The 24,605-nt window shown below is 45.6% G+C and overlaps 1 protein-coding gene across 4 annotated transcripts in view; it reads left to right on the top strand.

Moving 5' to 3' along the window:
* Positions 1-24,605, top strand: part of RREB1 (ras responsive element binding protein 1) — a 121,030-nt gene that overhangs the window by 19,929 nt on the left and 76,496 nt on the right. The window contains exons 1-2 of one of the 4 annotated variants that reach the window (XM_035895896.1): positions 19,798-19,815; positions 21,164-21,534. The exons of 2 other annotated variants lie outside the window; for them this stretch is intronic. In XM_035895896.1, the coding sequence (XP_035751789.1) occupies positions 21,504-21,534 (31 nt within the window). In that variant the 5' untranslated portion in view covers positions 19,798-19,815; positions 21,164-21,503. Of the gene's footprint in view, positions 1-19,797; positions 19,816-21,163; positions 21,535-24,605 lie in introns of those variants that run through there. One more of the 4 variants, XM_009640376.2, reaches the window with a different exon arrangement.

Here is a 24,605-nt window from a genome sequence, read left to right on the forward strand (position 1 = left end):
GTGGTGGGGGGGGGGGGGGGGGGGGGGGGAGAAGTGAGTTTAAAAAGAAAAACAACCCAAAACTTTTTTTAATTGGTCATGGATGCTGATAGCAGAACTTTGCCTCCCCCCCCATCAGGTTTAGTACAGTTCATACGCAGGTTTCAGTAAACATTAACCACTTTTATCAGGGCTCGCAGCATGCTGAATGGTTAGCAAAGAGCATGTACTAAGAGAGACAGAGAAAACGAACAAGTCCAAGGTCAAAAGGATGGTAGATTTTTCTTTATTAAAATAAGGGGCGGAGAAGGCTGACAATGCTTTGTGGAAAAAGTAGGCCTGCGTGAAAAACGTGGTTCTTGTCCTTAAGCTTTCATCCAGGCGAGAGCACGTGGGGGTGCCACGAGAAGGATGTGCATCTTTCATATTTCTTCTGCTCTAGTGAGATGACCAGCACACATCAGACCTCCTCGTGCTCTTTCGTGAACTCGTCATGACTCAGATCAATCCAGAGCAGGGTATGATCTTTGCTGTCGCTTGTGGCATCTTCGTGAGGGCCTGCTCCTACCCAGCATCCATGAAGCTCCCGCTGACTTCAGCAAGTGCACAACCAAGCACAGGCAGCAAGAGATCACAATTTCCTCCCCTCCCTGCCTGCATGAAGCAAGGATGCAAAGCCATCCTGGTTAGGAAGAGTCGATTAAGGAACTGTGGTTTAGCAGTTTGCCTCACCTTTCTTTCTCTTGGGTGATGTGGGTGGTTTCTTTATTGCTTTTGAGGGGTGCAGGGCTGCTAATTTTACTGTGAAATTAATTGCTGTAGTGATTAAAAAATAGTTGATCAGTTTAGCAATGAAAATGAGGTAAATTGCAGGCAAAATAATGAAATGATTTTAAGGTGAGGTGTGGAAAAAAAGCATTTTGAAAAGACCATGTGACCTGCCTTAATGAAATTTGTTGAAGCATCTGATGCCAGAGTTCAAACTGTAAGTTATTTTTAATTGTGCAAATCAGCATATCCTGTCCCTCCTAGCTCCATTCAAATAATACTTTGCAAAAGAAAGAAGCAGCAGCGTTCACCTGCATGTTTCCTAGAAAACAGCATCATTGAAAGGTTGTACCTCATTGGAAAAACACAGATTTACTTAAATGATACATCAAACGCAGAAGAAATCCAAACCGTCTGTGGCTGATCTGACAGTAGTTTGAGAAACACCCTCCGCTGCATGCCCCTCAAATGAGAAACGTGTGCGCACAGTTAAAAATCTCATCTTTGTGGTGACACAGATGATTCAGTGCAGGAAACGAGAGGAATCTCATTCAGCAGTTAAGCATTTGTGGGGCGGGGGTGTGAGGAGGTCATGGTGTTCAACACACCCGGTTAGAAACCTTTGGGCTCTTTTCCCTACTGCATTTTATACTGATTTAAATCAGGGCTGATCCTTGAAGCATCAGTGCGAGAGGAGAATCCCATCCTGTTTGTTTCACCTGGATTGGCTGGGACATGAGATGAGAAGGGACTTTGTTGTTGGTTTTAAATTTTAGCTGAAGACATTAGCCATCCAACTCAAAGTCATCCCTCGTCACTGGAGGTGCACGGGCTCAGCTCTCACGTCCCGCTGGAGCTGAACTGTGGGGCGGCCAGTCCAGCACGCGGAGGCGGGCCACCATCAGGGCTGCAGTGGTGGCCCGTGTCCTGCTGCAGCTGCGTGATCCTGGGGGTGGCAGAGGGAGAGGAGCTTTAGATGCAGGTTTGCAGTTACAACCTCTTGGAAGATGCTGCAGTTCATCTAAATATAAAATACGGACTGTGGTTTTGGTCTTAAATATTTGTGGGATTTTACCAAACCACTACAAACAAACAAAGTAAACAGCAGCAAAAAGTGACACATTTCAGGCAGGATTTATTTTTTATTTTTCTTTTGCAAGGTGATGCGGAGATTTGTATTCTGTGACTCAGTGTCCAAAGGAAAGAAGTTTCTCAAATCGAGGACTTCTTTGTTCATGTCTTATTCACAAACTTCCCAAAGAACTTTATTTTAAAGTTCTTCAGCAGGCTGGGTTGTAATTTTCTTTTTAATTCTGTTGATGTTCTCCCACAGCTTTCCAGGTGTTTTTGCTGCCTTCTCCAAATTTAAAACAAAAACAAACAAGCCAATCTTCCTTTCCTAATAAGTCAATCATGTGTTGTATTAGAAGCCTTTGCAAAGTCTGTGGAGGGAAACAAAATCATGTATGCTACTTGAATTCCAAAACACATTCACTTAGTTCTAAGGGCAGGTTTAATGGGAGCATGTACAGAACATAATGCGTGTGTGTAAACTTTTGATTTGCCTGGAAACTGACCAAGGAATAAAGTAAGAAAGATGATTTTTAGATTGCTTTGATGCCTCTGCAAAAGCATTTGCAATTTTACATTTGCTGTAGGTCTCCCAGCTGATAACCGGCACGAATGAAGTGGCTTGTCAGTTCAGTTTTACTGAAATTATTTATGCAAATACAGTGCAAACTTTATTGCAATAGCAATCATTTACAGTGCACAGCTGGTAAACAAAAACATTGCCATTCATTCTCCAGCGCCTCAATAGCTGCTGCTCCGTTCTCGCTGCTGTAGCCAGGCGTCCGGGCACCCAGCGTTTATTCCTCAACTCCGGCAGACCCACGGGTAGCATCAAAGTGCAGGGAGGGCTCTCGCTCTTGAAGAACACTCATCCTATTTTGCCTTTTTTTTTTTCTTTTTTTAATGGAAAAATATTTGTACTGTCAGTCTGTGGGATCACAGTCCTGTTCCCCTCCGAAACTGTTTCATAAAAGATTCTCAGAGGATGGTTAGGTGCACCATGGGCAGGAAGAATTACATGTGTCCCCTTTTTAGATACCCTTGCAAAGGCTTCAGCGCGAGAGTGCTCTCTTAAATCTCTTAATGCACAAAGTCTTTTGGTGATCTAGTGAAGGGACTCATTCTGTCAACCATTACACAAAATTTCTGTCGTCTCTCCTTCAGCTGGGCTCCTCCTGGCTGGGAAAGACAATCTCATTACTCCCAAACTATTGTGGTGAGGTTTGGCTTGGTAGAAGATTTTTGTTGGGTGAGATGTGAGAGACCTCTGTGCCATGCGAGTGCCATGTGAGAATGGGGCAGATGCCTCACTGCATCCTTGGGGCAGACAGGAGTGGTTGGGGAGGCTTTTTTTTTTTTTTTTTTTTTTTTTAAATTTCCTGTCAATATGCAGGTGGGCCTCAACTTGTTTCTCCTCTTCTGGAAACTTTCACTGGTTCTCCCACTGAACTTCAGTTACAGGGTGTGATTTGGGGTTTTTTGTTTGATTACCGAGCTCAGCAGAATGAAGCAGCTTACAGGTGTTCATTCATGAGCCGTGCTACTGAGCTGCCATTTAGGAACGCTTTTGCATCCACTTGCGTGGGTGTCTCATGTATAGAATCATAGAATGGTTTGGGTTGGAAGGGACCCCTAGAGGTCATCTAGTCCAACCCCACTGCAGTGAGCCAGGACACCGCTAACTAGATCAGGTTGCTCAGAGCCCCGTCCAACCTGGCCTTGAAAGTTTCCAGGGTTGGGGCCTCCACTGCCTCTCTGGGCAACCCGTTCCAGTGTTTCACCACCCTCATTGCAAAGAATTTCTTCTTTGTATCCAGTCTAAACCTACCCTGCTTCAGTTTAAAACCATTACTCCCGCCCTGTATCTTGGAGGCAAGCAGGGTTTGGCTTCAGCGATGCAGAAGCCAGGTGTGTTCAGGGCATTTCAGGAGCCAGAGCTCCCTAGTCTGAGGGCAGAGTGTACGGCACATCCCCATCCTGCAGCAGTTCCTGGGCATCCCTGGCCCAAGTCCGGGCTCCCCAGCGTGGGGTGCTGACCAGATGAACCATCCAGATGGGCTGGCGGCCACGAGCTGAGCATCTGCCCTGTCAGGTGGCAGGGGGCCTGGAGCGGTGGCCTGGTGCACACCAAAGTCACCCCTCTGCCTGGCTTAAAAGCCTGGATTGTTTCCACCGGTTAGGGTGTTGCATTCAAAGCACTAATGACTTCCTCGCTGAGACCCAGACTCTTTAAATTTTTATTAAAGGGATTGTCTGTGCTGACATTTAGCTAGCACCAGATGTTGGCTTTTAGTTACCAGTGTGGAGGTGGCATAGCTAATAAAGGCAAGGGTAAGAAACTTGTGAGAAACTGCCTGTCAGATGTGGCTTTGTGTACTGCAGCCTGCGTGATGTCTGTCGCTTCTTCATGGGCCAGCGTTCTACAAGAAAGCTTTTTTTTTCTTCCCTCCTTCTTCTTCTGTACTCTTGACTGGCCAAGTGTTTTCCAAGCACATGTCTTTTTCAGGTGGCCTTGCTCTTTTGTAAGAGGCTAGCGAATGCAGGCAGAGTGCAGAGGTAACTCGGTGGCAGATTTGGGTTTTTTTCCCTTACATTTTGGTATTTCTTCTGTACATAACTTTCCTGTAGATCATACTTCTCCCCCTCAACCTCTTTTGGCCATCCCCTCCCTCAGAAAATGTCAGCAAGCAATTGTTTCCTTTGCAGAGCTGCGAGCCCCTAGACAGAGGCTTTTCCAGTTTTATGAATGCACCATTTGTTGCTGAGGGCACAACTGTTCGGTATAACTGGCTGCATCCCACTCTGCTTGGGACCAGCGTGCACTACAGTCAGGCTATGCATAAACCAGATTTTTGTATTAAATGGCACCATTTTGTCCACAGCAGCAGCCTGTCTGTCTTTTGTGTGTGCGCGTGTGTGAGACTTGCAGTTTTCAGATGCAAAATATATAAAGAACAGCAGTTTTGCAGAAATACACGTTACTCAGTGAGCGTACCGTGCTATTTTAAGGTTTATTTTTCTTAGGGAGTTCCTGATGAGTGACATTTCTTCATTATTTTGTGTAGGCGGGCTGAGGCAAAAGCACATTTTAAAATATTTTATAAAATGGATGCATAGTATAACATTACACATGTAGTTGTTTTATTGGGGACATAACTCAATTATAACTTAACTGAAAATACATGTAGCAGTTTGAAAGTGCATGTGCTCATTTCTGGTTTACTGTATGTCATCAACCCCACTGTACATAACACCACCCCCCCCCCTTTTTTTTTTTGTTAAGTGCAACAGGGCCGGAGACCGTATAGATGTAACCACTTAAAGATGAGCGCTTTACATTTTTAACTGTGTCTAGGAAACGCAATCTGATGTCACACCTGGCTCTCTTTCTCACCACCTGCCCCACTTACCCCTCTTCTAAGGTCAGCGCGATTCACTGGTTTCGGCCAAAACGGTGCTCGTGGCTCCGGGCTGCTGCGCTGGGCCAGGGCGTGTCGGGGGAGGCCGGAGGGGCTGCATGGCCATCGAGGGCGGCTCCCGTCCTTCTTGAGATGCAGTCTTTAGCGTGTCCCAGCACAGGTTTCTACAGCGCACGCAGATCTGCGACGCTTGGTTTACACTTAAAATAGTGCAACACCGGCCTTCTGGCGGACTGGGAGGTGTGTGAGGGGGCGGAGGCGCAGTTTGGGGTTAGTGGGTACCACGCTGTTTGCGTGCCGTTTCCCTGTTGTTTCCTCCTCAGCCCCGGAAAGCAGCTTTTGGAAAGCACTGTCCTGATCCTCAGTTACGTGAGCGCAGGCCGTAGAACGGGGAGGTTGCATGAGGCTCCGGTCCCAGCAGCTGAATCACAGCTTAGGCTTTTAGTCCACACTGCCTGTCTCATTTGTCTCAATGCCAGGAGTTTCTCCTTGGAAGCACGGTGGACTCTTTTTCCCCCGTCTCTCCTCTCTCGTACCTGTTGAATGTCATCCCCTGTGTGTCCCGTCCCCCCGCCCCCCCCAAATAAGAACACCTTCAAAGCAACCCCAGCCAGCTTAGAAGTCGCCCACCTGTGCTTCAGTAAAAACTTGCCATGTTTAAGAAATGGGGAAAACTGGAAACACCTCTATTTTTTTTCTCTTTAAAGAAGGCAGTACTGAGTAGAGAAGATGAGGATTCCCCACCTCGCCCTCCTTTGGGTACCGGAAAGAGTCGGAGCATGGGGCAGGCTTGCCTTAAACATAATAATCCATCCACCAAAAAGAAGTAATAAAAAACAAAGTACAGCTTTGCAGCCTTTCTGTGGAGGTTTCCACCTCCCCCCCGCCCCCTGCCCCCCATGTTCCTTCATATATTCACTGCCCACATAATGTTACCCACGGGATGAGGGTGGGAGGGGGGAAGCTTGTTCTCTTTCATGTGACTGCAGCACAGTTAATAATTGTACCAGACTGCAGGCGCTCGCGTGACCAAAGGGATTGATCGGATTCGTAACCAGACAGAAGTTTTTTGGGCCCATCTTCGTGCTTCGGCATCCCAGCAGATTCGGAGAAGGAGCCAGATCTGCTTTCTCGGTGATTGCTCATTTGTTACAAGCTGGCTAGTGTATAGCGCACAGAGACAAAGGCTGCCCTGGCCTGAAAAGCCCCCAAAGAAAAGCAGTATAGTAAATACATCTGTAAAACAGCGTTCAAGTTACAGACTGCATGCGTCTCGTGCGCTCTCGCTGGCTCGCTCCATCTCCTCCACCCCCACCTTGCTGCCTTAAAAAAAGGGATGGCAAAATAGTTTGATAAAATGCATCAAGTGCTAAACTGTTGATACGATTTAAAAAAAAAAAAAAAAAAAAAAAGAGGAGTCTTTGCTCAAGCATATGTTTCCAACACTTTAATCTTTTATGGACTGCATACTTGCTGTGGGAGTGGAAGGGGATGTTGCAGGCTTACTTTCAGTGTACTTAGAAATCTTTCCCACAGCGTGAAAACTCCCCAGAAAACATGTGAAACAAGGGCCTGGAAACCAGGAAGTTTCTGATGCCTAGCGCTCATTGCTCTGAGGGATTTGCTGTGCTCCCGAGGTCGCGTAACAAGCTTTCTGCTTTGCTGGCTTCTCCAAGGTTGTTTTACAAACGACGGAGGGTTACGTCTGTGTTGCTGAGTTTTAGGGGTCCTCGTTTCTGTAGTGTGGTTTGCCCCTGATTCTTTTGTTACTGCACTCCTATGATTAATAAGTCTGCTGCCTAAAATGGCTACCGAACCACCACCAGGTTCTTGCCACTGGTTACCGACTGCTTAACCCCTGTCAGAAACCAGCCAGCACAGCTTTGAGTTGATGCTTTTGTTGCTTAGCAGGTATATTCCTGATCTTTGGGCTATCCATTAACCCTGTGAATACCGTACACAATGAAGACATAAATCTGCTGTGGTGATGATGGTACGTCCTGATGCTGCGATCACTGCTGCTGCCCCCACACCACGCTCTGGTTAGATTTGCGTGGTGTGCAGCCTTCTGGGTGTGTGGTTTTGGGGTTTTTTCACTTTGTTTTCCCACCCCCTTACCACTTTTTATAGTTTGGGGTTTTTTTTTTGAGGAGCTGCAGAAGTTGCTAACGTAGAAAAGCAGCGATGAAGGTGGGAAGTCTGGCACTTGAGGGCTGGTGGTCCTGGTGAGTGGGTAAGGAAGATCCAGTTCCCTACAGTAAAAGAAATTGTGCGTCCAGTTTCAGACTGTGATGGACTCGCCGTTTTGTTTTCTGGCGCCTCCTTTGCGTGTGCCTATGTTTGTGCTGGAGTGTGAAAGGAGTCAGAGGAGAGAAGGGGCTGTAGCAAAAAAAAAAAAAAAAAGAAAAACAAACCAAAAACCAACCAACAACCTCAACCAAAAGGAGAGTTAACCAGAACATACCACAAAACAGGTTAGGCAGGACACTGAAGCCAGATAGGAACCTTCTGCTGTGCTTTAAGGCATCTTCAGTACACCCTCCTCCCTCTGCCCTGTGCAGCGCTTGGTCGCCTGCTGCCAGCTGGTTCTTAAGAAATAGAGGGTGCACTTGTCCGTGCCCGTCACCCCGCAGCAGAGGCAGCGCTCTCTGCGCCTGTGCCTGCGCGCGCCGTCCTGCCCTCCGCCGGGTTTTGCCTCGCGAACAGTCCCCGCCGAAGAGTAGCGGGGGAGGAAGAGCAGCGAGGAGACAGGGAATGCTGGCGGGGGGGGCTTGGAGAGCTGATCCTCCACTTAGTTAATCATTACTTGCAGCATAACCTGTTCCTGTTTTCTAGAGGTTTCACCGGCACCCGCAGCCAGAAGCCTATGAGGAATATGTGATAAACTGCTTTCCGAGCAAGACGGTTTGCCTTGCAGCAGCAAGCCCAGCGTCCGATACAAGACATCATGTCTCCTGTAACATGTTTATGCCTAATCGTTCAGTAAACATACCATATATAGTCCGGTTCGTGCTTGCTATAACACCCTGCTGCAAGGCAAATTTGCTAGTACCACACAGATTCCTCAGCTCCTGGTAACCGGCGGGCAAATAGGATGTTCCCGTATGTAACGTAAATATTCCACACAACTGGGGTTCTTTACACGCCTGCTCACAGCGCATAAAGCACGTGTTTCTGATCATGACAGTCTTAAGCCTGGCACTTTGGAAAATGAAGAGAATGACACAAAACGAGGCGCCTTATCGAAGGTTGGACTGGGTCCCGCACGTGCGTTTTTGTTGCAGAATGAAAATTCCACTCTTTCTGTAAACATCAGACGAAGCTTGTATTTATGAATCAACGTTTCAGGGACTTTTTTTTTTTCCTCTCTCGCTTTTTTTCTTCTCTCTCCACTTTAAATGCCTGTTGCCTCCTAGGTGATGGGTCCCAAGCTAGAGCTATGATTCACTGAGAACTTTCCATTTTCATTCTAGCGTCTTTCGTAGAATTTCTCCCCTTCCTCTTTCTCTGTGCCCTCTTTTTGTTTACCCTGTGCTAGCAGGGCACTGAGCACGGCAGAGGACATGAAGAGCAGCACTGCGGCTGGATTCACAGCTTTCTTAATCAGCTGTTACATATGGTTTGCCTTCAGCTTTTTTCTTTTTTTCCTTTTTTTTTTTTTTTTTTTTTAACACTGTGAAGTAACTTTGGTAACAGTCGGACTCTGTCCATGCTAGCAGAAGTGGATGAGGAAAAGGAGATGAAGCCTGCCTACCTAGACTGGGGTGGGGTACTTTTGCATTTTTGTGCCTCCTACTTCTTGACCCGTTCCTTGATGGGTGAGAAGGCAGCTCACTGGTGTGGACCCCAGATAACCTTGCACAGAGCTTTCTGGCTGTCTGCTCGGTGAAGGCTGTTAGCGCCTGGGTCCAGCAGTTTAGCGACTGGCAGTGTCTCCTGTGCCACCGAGACGGGTGCTTAATGACAGAGGGTGCCGGTTAGAGGCAGATCCGTGCAGGTGGATTTTCCTCCAGTGACTTGCTCTTTCCTTAGGCAATGCTTCCAGAAGGGGAGACTTTGCAGGGGAAAATGTTTGGGTGTTACATAAATGGAGCGGACATGCATTTCTCCGACTTGTCTCTCATTGGCCTCGTCAGAGTGAATTATGTCTGACTGCTTGGCAGTTAATTGGACCATCCTTCCCATTTCCTAAGCTGATAAGCCCCTCGCTGTCTGCCTCAATCAGGCTGCTTTGTTTGAGAAGTTACTAATGCTGCAGAAGAACGGAGTAACTACTTTCCTAGGTATTGTAACCACGTGAGGTGCTCTGATCGATATGTCTATGAAGATTCACCATATTTCTTCAGCAGAATCCTTTCACTAGACTTGCTTGTACCCTAACACCAGTAGCAGTGGAACTCAGGCACTGAAAAGTAGGCGTAGCTGGTGTATTTAATACATACCTTGTCCCTTTTTGAAAGAATTGCATTCGTGTTTAGGTTATCCTGTGAGCAGCTTTATTCTGGCAGATCCTAATAGCTGTGCGGAGTACCCTGGGTGTCCGTAGTTGTCCGCCTGTCAGGATCAGGTCTCAGAAATGGCTCCCTTTTGCCACAAAGCCTTCAGACTGGGACTGTCTTCCTTGATGTGTCTGGACGGTGCCTAGCTTAAAGTGGGTGTTGCCAGAAGGTGAGTAATAAATGATGATTAATCGTCGCTGAGCTATGGATGAGTTTGTATGAAAAAGCACTTGGCTAAAGGCTGTGCTTCAACAACCTCATCAGAATTAACCGGGCAGGAGACAGTAGTGTAGAATCCCAAAGGCCTGATTCTTCCGTCACTTGACGGGTTTTGTTTTGACTTCTGTGGATTTACTGCACCTGACTGGTGGAGAAACATGGGTCCCTTTGTCTCCAGTGTTAAATGATAGCAGTATTACAGATTGCAAGTGGGCTGAGTGATACAGAATTGTATACACTAAAAGTAAACACCCTTTTGTTAGATTGCTCAGTAATCTTTTTAATGCAAAGGTGTGGTTATGAACCTTGCAGGTATGCATCCTCCTGTTTATACCATTGAGTCTATGACACGAATGCATAGGAAAGATGCAAAGATACCAATTCCTGTGTTAATTATATTTTGCAGCTGAAAAGTAATTTTATTCGACAAGAGACCACTTGTCCTTTGCTGTCAAAACTGTAAATAAATAGAAGTAGAAAACCTAAAGCCATAGTGATTTTTAAAATAGCTTCCATTCTGAGTTTACATATTGATTTGAGCAACGCACTACATCTATTCGATCGTACAGTTATTTCTAAAACCTTTTGAAAAGTAGGATTCGTCACAGAAATCTTCCTTTTCCCCCCCCATCCTTCGGCTATTTCTGGCAGCTTTCAGGGCCTTAAGCACAGAAAGCTAGTATTGGAGGGTCTGCTCCTTGCACAAAAGTTGGAAGGACTGGGCTTTTTTTTCTTAAAAAGCTTTCCAAAATGGGGTTTGTCTTGACTTAGGCACAGAGGAAGTAAAGCATGCAAAGAAAATACATACGTGTGGCATTGTGAGCCTGCATTTGCAGGTACGCTCCGACCTCGGGAAGCGACCATCGGTTTATTTTTCATTGCACCTCTGAGGTGGTGGTGTTGAGCCCCAAGATGTCTTGTGGCATCGCCGGAGAAGGAGGAGAGGGCATAGAGGCTGCCAAGTTCAAGCAGCCGTTGGAGGTGCTCAGCCGTTACGTGTTCGTTACGCCCGAGAGACGTAGGAACTTGGGTGAGCTGAGCACGGGGCCCGGTCAGCCCGGCAGGATCTGGCAGAGAAGGTAAGGGAGGCAACCACCAGCGGTGGCTGGATGGCCGTCCCTTCCTCCCAGGGACTTGTCGGCAGCCATCAGACCCCAGGCAGCTAGCCGATGACCTCTCGTAGTGTGACTTCTTCTATTCGTGTTTTTGTTGCCTGATATTCAAGGTGATGGGTGGGGAGTTTGCATTTGGATTTCAAAGTTTCTGGAAGAGTGCTTGTGGCTCTGAACCTTGCCTGAACCTTACCCAAGCTGGTTCAAGACCAGCTAGCAGCCACTGATTGAAAGGCCATGCCATCTGCCATGGGATCAGTGAGCTTGAGTCTTTTCTGAGCAGAGGTGATGAGGAAGGAGGGGGAGGAGGCATCCATGTCTTAAAAAAGAGTTGAAACGGAAAAACTGGAGAACAAGCAACGACTCGCTATGAAGTTCTTGGAAAGAAAGGTGCTGCGTATGAAGCAGTTAATGTGAATGGTGCTCTGCATGCATGGTAGCACACTTGCTGTGGCTGATGGGAGAGCAACTCGGTCGGCCGCAGTGGAGTCTTAGCAACCGTGAATGGAGAGGAAGCGGGAGGCAGGCTGGCTTCCCTGAAAGAGCTGGGGGAGCATCAGGGATGGAGAAGGTTAGGAAGTGTTTAGCCTCGAAATTAGGGCAACTTGAAAATGAATTAACTGCTGGGCCTGTAGTGATCTGTGTGTTCATGTATGTACAGGACCTTAAGCACAGAAAGATTTGGGGTGAGTCTGGAAAGGGTCCGTGTTTAAGGAATGTAGTTCTTCTGGCTTCCGAGATAGCTTTTTGTGTAGACAGCATGGAAAACGATTACAAAAACAAGTATTGCAAGACACTTAATGAGATGGGAAACTGGCAGTGCTAAGGTTGTGGCTCTTGGACCTGAGTGATTGTGAGAGAATTGCAGTTTTTTTCTGCTTTCTTTTTCCAAGCAAACATCTTCTGACTCATCAACACCCACGAGTGGAGTTTATCTTACTTGCTTTAAGTCAGAAACCCCAAAAACGCATCGAAAATCTCTCTTGACTTTTGGGATGAGGGGGGCTGTGACAGCAACTGGACTTGAGGAAAAAAAAGATTCTTTTAATGTTCGCTGGCAATTCCACCAGTATAGTCTGAGACTTCATCTGCTGAGATGTCAAACCGTCCGCTTTCACCGTTTTGGAGTGGGGTGACTGGGACTGACCAGACCAGTTTTTAGGGAGCTTAGTCAGCTTCCTAATTTCCAGGTACACCAAGAGAGTCATCAGGGACTGGAATGGAGAGAGAATGTCAGTAAGTTCCTCTGCATGAAAGAAGCTGGGCTGCCAGGAGGATTTTCAACTGGAGATCACCAGGCAGCTTTATTATGGGCCCCGTCTTCTCTTGCACGTGGCTCTACCAAGCTTTAACCATTTGTGCTGAAACGCTACATGTCAGGTGTTTAGCTTCAGGCCACATTTGTTTTGGTTGAAAGAAAAACAAGTAATTAAAAAAAAAAAATTCTTCAGCCATTTCTAAGAATGCAGCTAAGGGAAAAGGAACTTAGGTTTTTAATTCCTTTTCACATCCTCTCTTTTCTTACTGGGAAGAAGGAAAAACCACAACAAACCTAGAATCCCTAAAAAAGGGGGAGAAAGTCTGACCTGTTCTTCTAGTCCTCAAAGCTGTAATGCAGGGGCATTGAGATTTGAGAATGGCAAAGCAGGTGGGAGATTGCAGTTACCAGCTATCGATTGCATAAGGTAGCTATCGATTATCATAGCTGATAATCATCGGCAGTGGCGATTTCTCCAGTGCATTCTGCTCTTAATGTTTGTTGCAATACAGGTGGTAAAAAGGACTGTGCATGACCCAGCGAAAAGCCAAGCGTCCGCATCTCCCTCTTAGTCCAGACCAGAGTAAGTCAGTTCAGCTTTGTGAATACTGAAGTTGGCAACCTAGGCCCACATCTTGAGTTAGCGATTTGGCGACCTTGAGTACCTATGTATTTGTCTTCTCTTACACGTGCAAAAATCACACGGGGAGTGCATGACTGTTTCTCTTGGGCTGTGATGTACAGGTACAGGTATAGAATCTCTGGTTGAGGAGTTTGTCAGTGTAAGATGAAAACGTTGTTCTCGTGAACGTGCTTTATTTCGTAGGCACTTCTGTTCCATATGGAGTAAGGGCAGCTTGAAAGTTGTCTGACAAGATTTGCACATCTTGCCAAACACCGCTGGTCTCTTAAATAAAAACAAAGGCCCAGAAGTTCCTAAATACCTGTGTATGTCATGTAAACAAACGTCCTGATGCCGGGGCCACCTAGCCTTCCCTTGCAGACCACAGCTTGCACTGGGACTTCTGTAGCTTCTATTGAAGCTAATGGGTCTCTTCCATGAAATGGGCCTATTAGTATCAATTCATTAGCAAGACTGAGGCCTTGATTTGTAATGAGCCCTTAAGTGTAATTTGCAATAGCCTGCTGACTGTATCTTGCTAAGCTGCTGTGGGTGCAAGAGGGACACAGATTGAGGCTGGAGTAATATTTACCTTCGCTTCCAGTCAGGAGGAGTATCTAGAGCAAAAAGGAATGTGCCACACCTAGGATCTCCAGAGTTGGCTTTTCTGGGAACCTCGGCCACAGAGAATGAAATACCCCTGATGCTGTGTACGCGGGGCGAAGGCGGCTGCTATCTTTAAAAATATGCATATGAAAACGGAACCGTAAGTTACCACGAAGCTGCATTTTCAGGTATCATGGCAAGGAAATTTTTAGAAACCAGACCTGAAAGGTTTTACAAGAGTGAGTATCTCGGGATGCTCCCTGACATTTCTCATTTGCTTTGCTGAAGTGTTAAAAGAACCTCTGGTTTCTGTAGGTACGGCTAGCAATTAATAAATTACTTTAGGATTTTGTTTTGGTTTGATTATACACAGTGTGTATGCATAATATGTATTTTAATGTGCATTTAAAAACTCCCTTTTTTGCTTGATTATGGAACGGGAGACCGTGGAAATAGTATTTATGTTCTTTGACAAGACACTTGATTGAAGTCATTTATGCATGTTGAGCACCCCAGAGCAATATCGAATAGCTGTCCCCTCCTCTGATTTGAGAAACTCCTCAAAATGAAAGAAAAATCCCTTTTTTGTTTGTCTCCCAAGAGAGAAAAAAGCTGAATTTCAGAACAGGTTAAACAGTTTAGCGATTCGTATTCCATTTCTTGCAAACTTCCCCCTCCCCCCTGAACCTAACCACTCTTCCCCTCTGCTCTTGCCCACAGAATTACCATGCAACTAATTTTAGAGGTGGCTTCACACGTTTGTTTTAAAAACGCTGCAGCCTCCATCTCTGGTAATCCACCAGGTGGAAGCAGATGTGTAGAATATCTGTACATGTATCTGTAAATCTGAGTTTGAGCAGAGGGGGTTACTAAGAGGCCAGCGAACATGCAAAGGCAAGGGAACCCTCGGCAGCGTAATACTGTCAGTAAAGTAAAAATTTGCAGTTAACCACTAGCTGGATTCGTTGGTGGTTTTTGTTCATGTGGTGGTCTGGGTGACATTGTATTAGCCAATTCCTCTGATGGATGGTTAGAGATCAGTTGCCTGGCTGTTCTGAATTACAGTAGGGAGAGGGCTGTTGGGGAGGGGATGGGGAGAATAAGGTAGGAAGTGGTTTCTTAGAGATGGGTGCTCTTCTCTGTGCTAACAGAAGTTTTTGTCTTATTAGCCATGAGTGTGCTTTTCTGACCTACCAGAGCTCCTTCGTCGCTTACCCGTGTCTTCTTCCCTGCCACCTGCCTTCCTGTTAACCACCTGGCATCCCTGTACCTCTCTGCCCTTGCGAAAAACAGCGTCTTTGAATTTGGGGGACACCCCTTTCGCATTCAGCCCTCACAACGATTTTGCTTTGAGCGCATCTTTGTTTGGAAATACGCTAGAAGTGCTAAAATTTTTCTTTTGTTTGGTTGAGGGGTGGGTGGGAGGGCAGGCGAAGTCCACGTGGCGTCAAACAGGAAGCTTGAGGTAGCTCTAGGTGACCTCCTGAAAGCATTCCGCCGGCCCGGGAACGCTGATGGTCCCCTAAAGGCAGCCGTTTGGGAAGGGGGGCTGCGCTATCCAGGTTTACACTGCCTGCTACATTTCATGTAGCAGGAACGCTGTGGCCGTGTGCTGGGGCAGGTTTTTGTGCTGGCCTCCTACAATTTTGCTTGTTGCTTCTCCGCTGCCTGGTAAACTGTGCTCCTAATGACTGGAAGCTTCACGCGTAGGACAAAGCCTGGTCAGTAGGATGTGTTGAGTACGTGTTGATTTAAGTCATTTCTTTACTGACTTGTTCTCTTTGAGCTTTGCTTAATTCCGAGCATGTTCCAGAAACAATCAAACTGCTTAAAAGTGAAGTGTTCCTTTCCAGCGATGCCAGTGAAGATACTTGCATTTTAAAGTTCAGAGTTGCAAAACTTAGTCCTCTACTTGTACTCGGTGCATGTTAGGACAAAAATAAAATGGAGGAAGAGCTGAAAGAAACTGTTTGCATCACTTGAGGCCCAGTGGGAGCTGAGGGTCAGGATCACTCTGAGAATTAATCAGTTCACTAGAGAATATTATAATACAAGGAAATGATGGTATTGCAATAAGGTTTTCTTTTTTTTTTTTTTTTTTAATTAGTAGCAGAAACTTTAAAAATAAAAAGAGAGCGAGAGAAAGCCTGGGAGCAGAAGTGGCCTGAAGGGGGAATGACCAAGACCAGCTTAGAAATGCAGAGAATGGTGGTTCAGGAGTGCGGCTTCGCTGCCATCTTTGTGTGAAACTCCTTTCTGTCTTGTGAGGGGGGAGAGAGAAAGAGAGCACAGCCCTGTGAAATCTGACTTCTTAATGCTGTTTTGAATAAAGCAAAATAATTCCTGGCCTTCCGCTTTCCTTGTGGATTGAGGATTTTAAACAGAGAATGCCAGGCCTGCGGAAAAGTGACTGTAATCGCAAACCTGAAAGCGGCATGCGGCTTTTCTTGTCATTTTTAACAAGCCGAAACGTCTCAGAAATCTGCCCAGGCGAACTTTTGGTCCTGCTGTGCCCCAGTGCAATAATTATAATGCAGAAACAGCTGATGGGTCACGTCTCCAGCCCTGCGCAGCGTTATGACTTGCTACCTACATTCCATGTTTAGCTTTGAGCGATCAGATGGTGCAAGCAACGTGAGCTAGCAGCGCCTGAGGACATGCAGCCAGGCAACACGTCCTTTCCCTCCGCAGCTTTGGTTTCTTTTCTCCACTTCTGTCCCATCCCATCCCCTGAAGGTGATACATTTTACAATAAATACCGCTCTCTGGAGGGGGTCAGCTGCCCGTGCGGGAGCATGTGTGCCATTCCCACTGTGCTGTATTTCAAGTCCAAGGGCCCAAGGTTTGTAAATATTGTTTCTAAAGTACCTGAGGACTCTGGGTGAGCTGCTTACCCTACTTACCGGGGCCTCTGGAGCTGTGGTTGCTACATGTGGTGGCACATGGTGGCAGGCTGTTTCAGCGTTGTTACTGATGTGACTTAATGAAGCATGAGTTGTACTGGGGGGGGGGGTAAATTTTGTCTTCGTGCATGGGGAAGGGGTCATTTACAAATGTTTACAAACAACAAAAAAGTTGAAAATTATGCTTAACTCAGTCGTGTAAAGACTAAGAGAGGTGGGGAGGGAGGAGGATATTTTGGACTTGTCTTGTTTTGTGCTTAGCGCTGTGCAGAAGGTACAACAAGTCCTTGATCTAGGAAGAATTGGATAGGTAAGCAGAAAATTACTAACTCACTGCCTGGGAGTGCTCCTGCTCTCTCGCTCCCCTCTTCTAGGGATGTCATGGGAGAGGTGTGGTACAGACATTTTAATTGTGGTAGTTTATTTTATTGTGAACCTATTTTCACTGGCTTTAATCGGAGAACTGAACTTCAGGTAGGCTTTGAAATGTTCTTTGTGGCAGAGGGGTTGCAAGTGAGCTCTGAGCTGGAGAAAAGGGAGCGAGGGGGAGCGGGAGGAGGGAGTCTGGAGATGGAGCTGGCTGCGGGTTCGTTCCACTACATCTTTTCATCTTTCCCCGGTACTGCAGCACCGCGGGAGTAGAGTTACAGACAACATTCTTGCTCAGGTCTCTCATCCCTCACTCAAATAGAGGGTGTAATTTGACGATGTCTCAGCTCCCCTGTGTGAAGGCTGTTGATGAAACTGTACGTGTGTACGTTTTTAAGTGAAAAACAACAAAAAAAAACCCCCAAACAAACGCAAATCCCAAACCAGATCAATTCTGTGATCCCGGATCACCCCGTGGTTGATCAAACGGTAGGACTGGCACGAGGCCGGAGGGAGAACGTGTGGCTAGAGCTGTGGGGTGAAGTGAGGACTGGCAGTCTGTCCTTCTGAATGACAGCCGTGGCTTACATCAGGTTAAATCAGTCTGTATGCTGCAGGCTGAGGTGAAGCAGAATGGATTAAAAACAGGTTTTCACTTCTAGCCTTGAGTTTCCTCGCAATTGCACTTCTCTGTCAGCTTGTGTGTGGCAGTATACATATTTCTGCATCTCAGCTGCTGTGGAATACTGAGAGACATCTTTTTACAGGACAGTCCTTGCAAACTTGAGTATTTACTGAATCTGGATTTTTATCTCCTCTTCCTCCATCTGTATCAGCTGTTATCGGCTGCAAACAGGTTAACAGTGAGTTCTGCCGGGCTGCTTAATGGGTGGCCGCCTGGTGCTGGCTGCCTTTGGGCTGATGCAGATCTTTTCTATTGGCCAAGGTTATCTCCCTGCTGACCTTGTAGCCAGAACTCAGCCTCTCCATGGCATGGTAATTGTGAAAAGGAGGGCTTCTGGAAGAATTTGTAAAGGCTGGAATATCCTTTCTGGTTTTGTAAAAGCCATGTTTCGCTTTCATCGCTGCTCTGAAGGAGGAAAGAAAGTGCACTGATGTTAAGTTTGCAAATTGGAGAAGGTCGTGTTTGAAGATTCTTCTTCTGAAATCCACTGTGGAGACTCCCCACATTTAGCACGGCAAGAGGCTGCTGTACCACAGCTCGGCTTAAAAGCCCACTTTTGCTACTGCACTTCCTCGGTTGTTTGCTCACTGGGCATTGATAGCTTGCTGGACGCGATACAGGGCATCTGATTTCTTCCTAGCTGTAGCCTTTCATACCAGAATGTCTTTTCCCTTGGTTGTAATTGGTTCAGTTTACTGGACTAAATATGTTTGCGTGCTTTTGGGATGAAGAGGGACTTCTGTTAGCTGTGTAGGGGAATGAGGCGCGGGGATTAATGGGGGGAACAGGGAGAGAGGGAGGAGTCGGGTGGGTTTTCTTTTTTTTTCTAGAGGCATCAGGCTCCTCCCGTAGTGAGGGAGAGCATAGTACATCGAACCTAAAGACCTTTAAAGTACATGCTGAAATGGATGCTGGGAAGATACAGTACAGTGCTTGGGCACAACTCCAAGGCTCCCAAGGCAAGTAATATTTAAACAAGCTGAACAGCCCCTTTAGGCAAGCAGCAGGAAATCCAGCACTGAGCTTTGTGTTGTTGCATGGTCAGCAGAAGATAAAAGCTCGGGCTATGCAGCTGGGGTTCCCTCCTATCACTGGATGGCAAACTGTTAAGAAAAGATAAAAGGACAGAAAAGAACAGGGGGTCGTCTTATTGAAAAGCATTCCTTCATATTTTAAGCCGTCAAAGTACTTTGAAATACATTGGGCCTGATGTAAGTCAGAGACAGCGTCATTGGTAGCTCTGGTGTGTGTTGGAGCTTTTACATCGATTGGCAGGCGAAAGGTGAATTCATCCCTCTGCTTCACCAGAGATAAATGTTTAACATGGGTAGGATTATGGTACGCGTAGGGGCAAGCCTCGCTGCGAGCCTCACAGCGGGCAGGAGCTTCCCAGAACTTTTTTAGGAGCAGGGCGTGTAATGGTGGGGCTGCTGCTGACTGGGGGTTTCATTCTGAAATGCAACCAGCATTCAGCCATATATAGCCCTTCCAGGTCCTGCTTTCTGCAGCTGATCCTTGCTTGGGGACTATTTTAACGACGAGGAAGGGAATTTAAATGAATGAGATCGCTATTTCAAGTCGTCTAATCATTATTTACTGTATTCCTCCCCTCCATCCCTCCTCCTTTTTTCCTGCATCACGGCACTGGTGTCTTGGGAAAGAAAATGCTTCAGAGCATTTGTTACCAATTTAGCAGCAACTACGTGCTCAAATTTGGGATTTCTGAGATCTGTGTGTGCCATATGTAGGCAAAATGTAATATTTGCTAGTTCCACTAGAAGGGAACAAACACAAATTTGCTGTTCTTCAGATAGTGTTTCTTTAATCTAGTGAGACTTAACATTTGTGCAGCCTTTTTGTTATGGTAAGACGGTTAACTGTCCTCCCTAGGGTGCCTAATTGCTTATCATGAACTAATCAGTCCCCTGGGTATATGAAGGGATGAAACACTGCCAAGATAGAGCCTGTGACTTCCCCCAGAGGTGTGATAACCCTCCCAATTACCCCACCCTTCAGGGAGCTTGCTTACTGCTATTTTCAAGACCTCGTTACTTCAGAAATTATCCGTGTTTAGAGATTTTAGGAAGTTTTAAAGGAGTATATTTGCTGAGGAAGCTTTGAACTTGTCAGCTTTCATATTTTTTATGTCAAATCTGTATTGAATAACGTTTCAAGTTTGGTGTGAAATATGCTGAACATGTTGCTGCTGTCACTTCTGTTTATGAAGTGCCTACCTCCATAGCCTCCGCGGCTTGCCAGACCCTGACAGACACGGAAAGGGGCAGTTTCTGCCTTCAGCCTGTCAGTAAGTAGGGATGGTGAAATCCTCCAGCTTCGGAAGCCCCGCTTGAAGTTCAGATGAAGGAACGAGTGAGACGAATCTGGTGGTGACTCTTCTAATTTTTGGTAGAATGGTAGCTGCACATTACCATGTGTGAAATGAGTGGGTAGATTAAGAAAAGTTTTTCACCCTACAGTGAAAAATAATTTATTTAGCTGGTGGGCTTGCTTGTTTTCTCCTTTTAGTTTCTTGTTTTAACTCATTCAAATACATGCTTGTCTGCTCTACAGGTGGGCGTGGCTACCGATTTCTTGAATTCTTCTCTTGTATCTCTATAGTGAGCAGCTGAGCTCCATAAGGCATATAAAACTTATTACAAAACAATAATGTCTGGACTGGAAGTGGAAAATAGCTCCTGATATTTAGTATTTGAATGAAAGTATGAGTTCTGGTGTTGAGGTTTTCTTTGCCCTTTACTTTTGCTCTGACTGAGCATCATTTTTATATGAAGTTTGGAGGATGGGATCTTACAGTTGGGTAGAAATACAGTTTCTTCCTTTAAAGAGTTGTAACCTAATCAAAGAACAGTATGAGATTTTTTATTTTTTTTTTCCCATTTGTGGCTGTTTTAAAACACTTTAGGTCTTGTCCATCTCTGGTGGTAGAGTAGATTCTAAGTCACCTCAGCAAGATTAATGTAAATATATAGATTGCCATAATATGTACTGGCTTAAAACTGTAAAGCAAGGTGATTTCATTTTTAGAATTAAAAGAAAGTGTCTGTGTGGGTGTGTATGTATATGACTGAGAAAATGTTCACGTGGAAACATTACTCCTCAAAAGAACTATGAATTTCGGTATCATAGTTCTGATTATGATAACTTCAGTGTTGCTTCGCTACATGTGCATATACGAAAGTGATTAGTCAAGGTTCCCCTGGCAAACTCTTGCTGTCCTACTGCAGAAATGGGGGTGGGTGTGAGTGGGTGCACAGGCTACTTGGTCGACTTTGTTGTTGTTCATTTTTCTCTACGGTGAATACTTGCAACTACTACTTTACCCAGAACTGGGTTGAACCTATCCATAATTCATACTAGCTTGTTTCAGGCTAACATTTTGGTATATTATATGTCAATGGGAGTCAGCAGAAGGAAATGAGTTTCCCTTTTCATACGTGAATTGTGGGAAGAATTGTCTGTATCATCTGTTTGATGGCAATGTGTGAAGCACTAGCGGTGGAATTGTTTTTCTGGAAGAGGAGGGTGGTTTTGGACTAGCAGCAGATGTTTTTGGCTGGAGGAATAGCAACTTGAAACTTCACTTACTGAAGAAACCTGTTCACAATTTTGTCTGTTCTTTTTTTTTTCCCCAGCGTTCCTGAAATAAACTTCCTGCAATTCTTTGCAGTGTGCAGGTGTCCAGACTCCCCTTTACTCATGGTCGCCTGTGCAGCTCGTCAGGCGACTGAAGGCTGTACCTAAAATTCTGCTGGCAGTGCAGCACACTGCAATGGTCTTGATATAGTTACGGTGGACACCTTGTACAGCTACAGGCTGTAGCATCCCCTCCTAGTCCGAACAACTGAGTATTGCGTTCCAGGAGTCTACACGTGTGGAGGACTGCCTGGAATAGAAAAAGGAAAGCTGCAGAGATTGTAAGCTGCTGCTTGATCCGTGTGGCTGTCGTGCCGAGGAGCATCAAAACTTTGCTGGATGGATCCGACAGCTCGTTGCAGAGTAGAGGGTCAGTCTCACTGGTTATTTGCAGTTATTAACCTCAGTGGATTTTTTGTTGCTGTTGTTTGCTTTGTTTTTTATTTTTCCGTGTGTGCATAAGAGGATTGTGGCCTTGCAACCAGAATGCTCATGTTCAGGAAACTAAAGGCTGTTCCTACTGAAGGGCTTTGAAGATCAGCAGGCATTTCCTCCAGGGTTTACAGCATTGTTGGAGGAGCCAGTTGCTGCAGAAGTCTTCAGGCCTATCCACCCGACTTTGGTCATTCCTTACCTCACCAGCACGTGGATTATGCTGTTTGCAGACTGTCTAAGCTCCATGATGACCTCCATAGATTCCTCATGAGCTTTTACAAGGCCGGGCCTGTGTACTTTGTAAAATCCTTTAGAAATGCCTGCTAGGCTTTTAAAGTCCCAGAGCAAAGGCTATACTACAAGGAACTTGGAAGGCCAGCAGCTGGATGTGGTTGTGGTTGAAGGGGGATTTGTGTGTATATGTGTGTGTGTGTGTATGCATTTCTTGTTTTGAAAATACATCTTTTTTAAGTCAGAGATACGCTGTTTCTGAGAAGGTTTCTTGTACTCATCCAATAAAGCTGAGGGACTTTTGAATTCCGTAAGAAATTGCTGAACTGGATCCCTGTGCCCTTTTTTTGCACGCGTGTTGCAGTCTATGAAAATTAACAGATGCTGTTTCATTTTGTCAGTGTGCAGGAAGCACCTCCCACAGGTTAGTTTCACTGTGTGTACTTCAAAATAGAAAGAAAACTCACTGTGTGTACTTCAAAATAGAAAGAGAACTCGTGCTGAAGAATACTATTGGCAAGTAGCACTGCTGTTTAAAATTTTCCTAGTGGCTTTCCTGTGAGGATCTCAACTTGGAGAGGCTTGCCAGCACCATCTACTGCTGTAATTAATTTACCTAACTAAGCCAAGAAAGAAACTTGGTATTTCAGAATTTAGAGCTCCGCAAACAACCCTGAAGGCTACCTGCCCAGCTGGTATAAGCCAGCGGGTGTGCTCACAAGACTGTGGCAACTTGTTCATCAGTGATGGGAGAGAGACATTTTTCTCAAGACTGGGTTCTCGCTTCGCCTGGGGGAAGCAATAAACCTCAGTTTGAATGATTTGTGGTATTCTGGCATCTATGGCAAATATATATCTAGAGTAACCCCAGGTAAAATTAATCAGCTAGCTTATATCTTTTAAACTCTGTTTCAGAATAATAGGGGAATGGCAACTGATGGTCATCTATGCTTAATATCCCGTGGAGGTGATGTAGATGGTGTGTATCTGTTCCTGGTCCTTAGCAGACTGTAGGAGGTCACTGACTTGAGACCTGTTTGTGTCTTATACGGTGCAGGGCAGGGGTTGGCTTTGGCTTGTGGGTCTGCAGAGGGTCTGCCTGGTGTGGAAATACAAGCTAGGAAGGACCGCTCACTACAGGTTGCCTTGTTCATGAAAAAGCTGTGTAGCTGCTTTGGATGCTGCTGTTGGAGGCTGACATTACAAATGCCTCCTAGAGTGGATGGGAGAGCGAGGGTTGTACAGCACACTTCTGAATCCCTTTGCTCCAGCACATCTCTCTCTTTTCCCTGTGGCGTGTGGTTTCCCCTCTTCAAATTTCAAGCTAAAACTCTCTAATTAAAAAATCTATTTTGGGGGGTATGTGTGTTTCTGAACGTTTTAGATTGTCTTGATTATAGATGATGATGATGTTGTTGTTGTTGTTGTTCGGAGAGTGTGATAGGGGGAATAGTTCTTGTGCTGACCACAAACAGAAGACAGGAAGATAATGATGTTAACAAGGTGGGGGAGAAAAGGAGGTGTTTGTTTAGAAAAAGCCTAGTCGCTAAAGCCTGTGGAGCAGAGGAACCCTGCTGATAACACAGATGAAATAGTCTGCCTCTTTCCTAACTTTAGAGGAGTGGAGCTTTGTAATAAATGGCTGCCATGTGGCAGCTGTCTCCCAGCTTCGTGAGCCTGGCAGTAGTTAATCCTGTCAGCAAGTCATGCTCCCTGGAAAAGAGCAGCAAGAAGAGCTGCAAACTCTTGAATCATTCTCTCTGCAAAATATTTGCATGTTGAATCTCTTTCTGCTTAAAACGAGTTTAGTAATTTGGTCGAGGTTCTTGTCTTTAAGTAGCGTTAAAGTGCAGCTGTGTTGGCTTTTAAGTAAAACGTTAGAAACGTGCTGAGATGTTGCGATTCTTTTCCGTCTTTAATTTTTTAAATTAAAAAGCCATTTTAGTTTTGGAAGGTATGTGTTCCAGGGTACAAAATGTGCTGTGTAAATAAGGGACACTCTGTGTTGCTATCCCTGTGTGTTAAGAAATTACAGGTTGAGCATCTGAGATCATGATTATCTTTAAAAGCTTGGGGCTTTAAAATTAATCTGTTCACTTCAATTTGCTTTTTGTATTTTGCTGAGCATGTAACGTTTCTATCGTTTCTCCACAACCCGAAAAAATAGAACTTTGACTTAAAAAAAAAAAGTTTGAGATTTTTGTGCCGTAATGTAACACGATCAGATTTTTACAGGGCTCGTGATAAAATCGTGATGGTTGACAATGCTACCACCAGGAAATGAGTTTTAATCCTTGTAATTTCTATTCTTTCTTTTCTCACGTCGTGCATCATTTTACTGCGCTATCTTGTGAGGCGTAAAGTGCTCTGGGGTGCTCCCTGGTACCGTGCTCCAAGCAGAGAGTACACTGGCGTGCATCTCCTGCAAAGGCAGGGTGCTTTGGGGCTCTGTGGTAGGCGAACCAATGCTCTCCCCCTTGGGCTTGCCTGTGCAAGGAAGTTTGCTAGCATGTGGGTGCAGTTACAGTGGTGAAACGCCATGTGGGATGTAGCTACTCCAAAATGAAAGAGTCTTTTCCTGGTTTAGCTTACCCTATTGCCAGAACAGTTTTTCTAAAATTGCCCGTGCATTTGGGCCCTCTGTGAAGCTCTCTCTAAGTCTATCCTGGAGGAAGAGGATCACAACCAGGCCGCTGCACAAGAAGCAGGGCACTAGCACAGGAGATTTTCTGTATCTTCTTTGGCATGATTCATCTGCTTCTCTAATCCCTGCTG

The sequence above is a fragment of the Egretta garzetta genome, unplaced genomic scaffold (assembly GCF_000687185.1).
Source record: "Egretta garzetta isolate BGI_Z169 unplaced genomic scaffold, ASM68718v1 scaffold246, whole genome shotgun sequence".
In the NCBI taxonomy this organism is placed as follows: domain Eukaryota; kingdom Metazoa; phylum Chordata; class Aves; order Pelecaniformes; family Ardeidae; genus Egretta; species Egretta garzetta.